This window comes from Phaethon lepturus, unplaced genomic scaffold (assembly GCF_000687285.1).
Source record: "Phaethon lepturus isolate BGI_N335 unplaced genomic scaffold, ASM68728v1 Scaffold50149, whole genome shotgun sequence".
NCBI classification, from domain to species: domain Eukaryota; kingdom Metazoa; phylum Chordata; class Aves; order Phaethontiformes; family Phaethontidae; genus Phaethon; species Phaethon lepturus.
The window spans coordinates 1-2,377 of NW_010562309.1; the positions used below are offsets into that span (position 1 = coordinate 1).

Here is a 2,377-nt window from a genome sequence, read left to right on the forward strand (position 1 = left end):
CTGAAGGAGGAGCGGTGTGTCGCTGTGGGTCGTCTTCCCCTCCCCCAACATTAACGAGCCCCATTCCACGGCAGCCTCACCTATTTCTCCCCAGACGCCCCTCCGGGTGGGGGGACGCGGGGCCGGTCCCTGAAAAATTGCAGGGACGGAGGGAAACCCAGCCGAGCTCGCGCGGGGCACCTGGTGCAGGACCCCACAGTGACCCCCTCGCCTCTCCTTGGTGCCCTGCAGCTGTGCAGCACGAGCGGGGCCCCCGGACGTCGACGATACGGAAGCAGGTGGCTCTCTACTTCCGCGGGCACAAGGAGGAGAGCAGCGGCACCCCACACTTCCCCGCCGCTGCCCTGCCAGCGCCCGCCTTCTTCACCGCCGTCTCCCAGCTGGAGCCCCATGGCCTGGAGCTGGCCACCGTCACCGGCACCCCTGAGAGGCAGGCTCTGGTGGGCCTGGCACAGCCCACCCCGAAGGTCAGCTACTGCCCCGGCCCCCCATGGGCCCGCAGACCCCCCTGCTGGGGTGCCTGCAACCCACCAGCTCTTCCCTGCCTCTGGGGCAGACGTGGCAAAGAGCAGGGCCTGAGGCCTTGCGGGTTGTGGTGGGGACTCTTTTGTTATGTCCTAAAAACCCCTGAGGATACACGGTGCAAGGAGGAAGAGGCCCTCTGCAGAAGGGTTATGTAGAAGGACCGACTCATAACCTGCTCCCTACAAAACCTGTCTCTCCTATATCTTTACATCCTCACAGTTGCAGAAGTGCTCCTCCTGCCTGGAGCCCATCCACAAGTCCATGTTAAACCTTCTTTCATGAGGACGAGCTGCAATCACTGAGTTTTCTTCAGCAAAATGCCCACCTCCATAGTGGTGTAGTCCAGAAAGTACTACCTGTACTGACCAAAGCCTGCAGCTTGTCCGCACAGACACATGTCCAAGCTGGCTCTGCACTTCTTGGGTGTGACATTTCCTATGCAGCCTGGTGGAAGTACTGCTGTGGCCTCAGCTGCACAGGAATTAGCCAGAAGGTGGTGTTTTTCATTAACCCATTTGCAATGGCATTTTGCATATTTACAACACCTAGAAAGTGAAAGAAGAGACAACTTAAATAGTTCTCCATTTCCAGAGTTGGTAGCTTGGGAGAATCCATCATGAACATGATCACAACATAGAGTTCAATATTATAATTTTGGAAAATACTGAATCAGAAATTATTTAGCAAGAAATCATAGCACATGCTTGAAAACGTAACTCCGTTCCAACACTACACACCCTTTAGGTAGTTGTACTTACCTCTACGCACCTGCTTGCAGAGCCTGTTGCAGTCAGGGAGCCAGATGAAGGTTAAGGCTAAAGGAGTACTTAGCTGAGCAAGGCTGTAGCGCTGTATCAGCTTCTGAAGCACAGGTTACAAAGCACAAATACTTAATCAAATTTGTGTTCTTCTAACTCTGCTAGCCAAGGTGTGCTGTTGTGTTACAAGGTAAACGATGACACTGTGTTTTGGTAATTTTTTTCCCCTTGTATAATTTCCTTCTCCGTCCAACCTCCTCCGGAGAACTGTTTCTGTAGTACAGTTCATCCACATGGATGAGCAGCAGAGAGCAGTTTGGAGTGGGCCCACTGAAAGCAATGCCCTCTGCTTGCAGAATAAGAGAGTGCATGCTCTGTATTGGGGATGAGCATGATGCACTGAATGGCAGCTGTAGGGGAGAGGAAGACCGGGCTGCCTTGGTGACATTGTATGAAGTTGCTTTATTTTCTTTTGGACATTAGTACCCACATGAAGTCAATGGTACCCCTATGTATCTCTATGAAGTGGCCACCGAATCCGTCTGCGAGTCAGCAGCCAGACTTCTGTTCATGAGCATCAAGTGGGCCAAGAGTGTCCCAGCCTTCTCCACCTTGTCCTTACAAGACCAGGTAAGGCACCTGCAGTGGGAGTGGCATTGGCCTGGCCTGCCTGTTAGAGAAGGCTCAGAGCTCAGATTGTGTTCTGAATCTTCAGCCGTAGACCTTCAATTTCATAATGGACCTCAGCAGTTCTAAAGTTCAGGGCAGAGTTTTGGTCTGTCCCTAAAAACCAGACAGTGATTTAGAAACTGCTTTCTTCCAATTGTTATTGCATGAAGCAAGTGATAATTAAGCCAGAAAAAGACTAATATAAAGCAAATACTATGGGAGGACAAGTTCTAGAGGAAAAGTCACCAGACTGCAGACCAAGCTCAGTATGCCAGAACTGCTGCTCTACTTGTGGGTCAACTTTCCCCTCCATAAAATGGGGAATAGCATCTTACTTTGCTATTTTGGGATGAGAGGCGCTTAGTTAAGCATATGGCCCAGGATATGAGTGATTTCTGAAGACCATTCCTCCCTCCCCTTCCCTC

General features: G+C 51.5%; 1 protein-coding gene across 1 annotated transcript; it reads left to right on the plus strand.

The window, feature by feature from the left end:
* Positions 1–231: 231 nt before the first annotated feature.
* LOC104626328 (nuclear receptor subfamily 2 group E member 1-like) lies at positions 232–1,913 on the plus strand (the record flags this gene model as incomplete). The annotated part of the gene is made up of 2 exons (XM_010294219.1): positions 232–467; positions 1,767–1,913. Coding segments are annotated over 2 exons (383 nt in total), but the record flags the coding sequence as incomplete, so codon positions are not given.
* Positions 1,914–2,377: the final 464 nt, after the last annotated feature.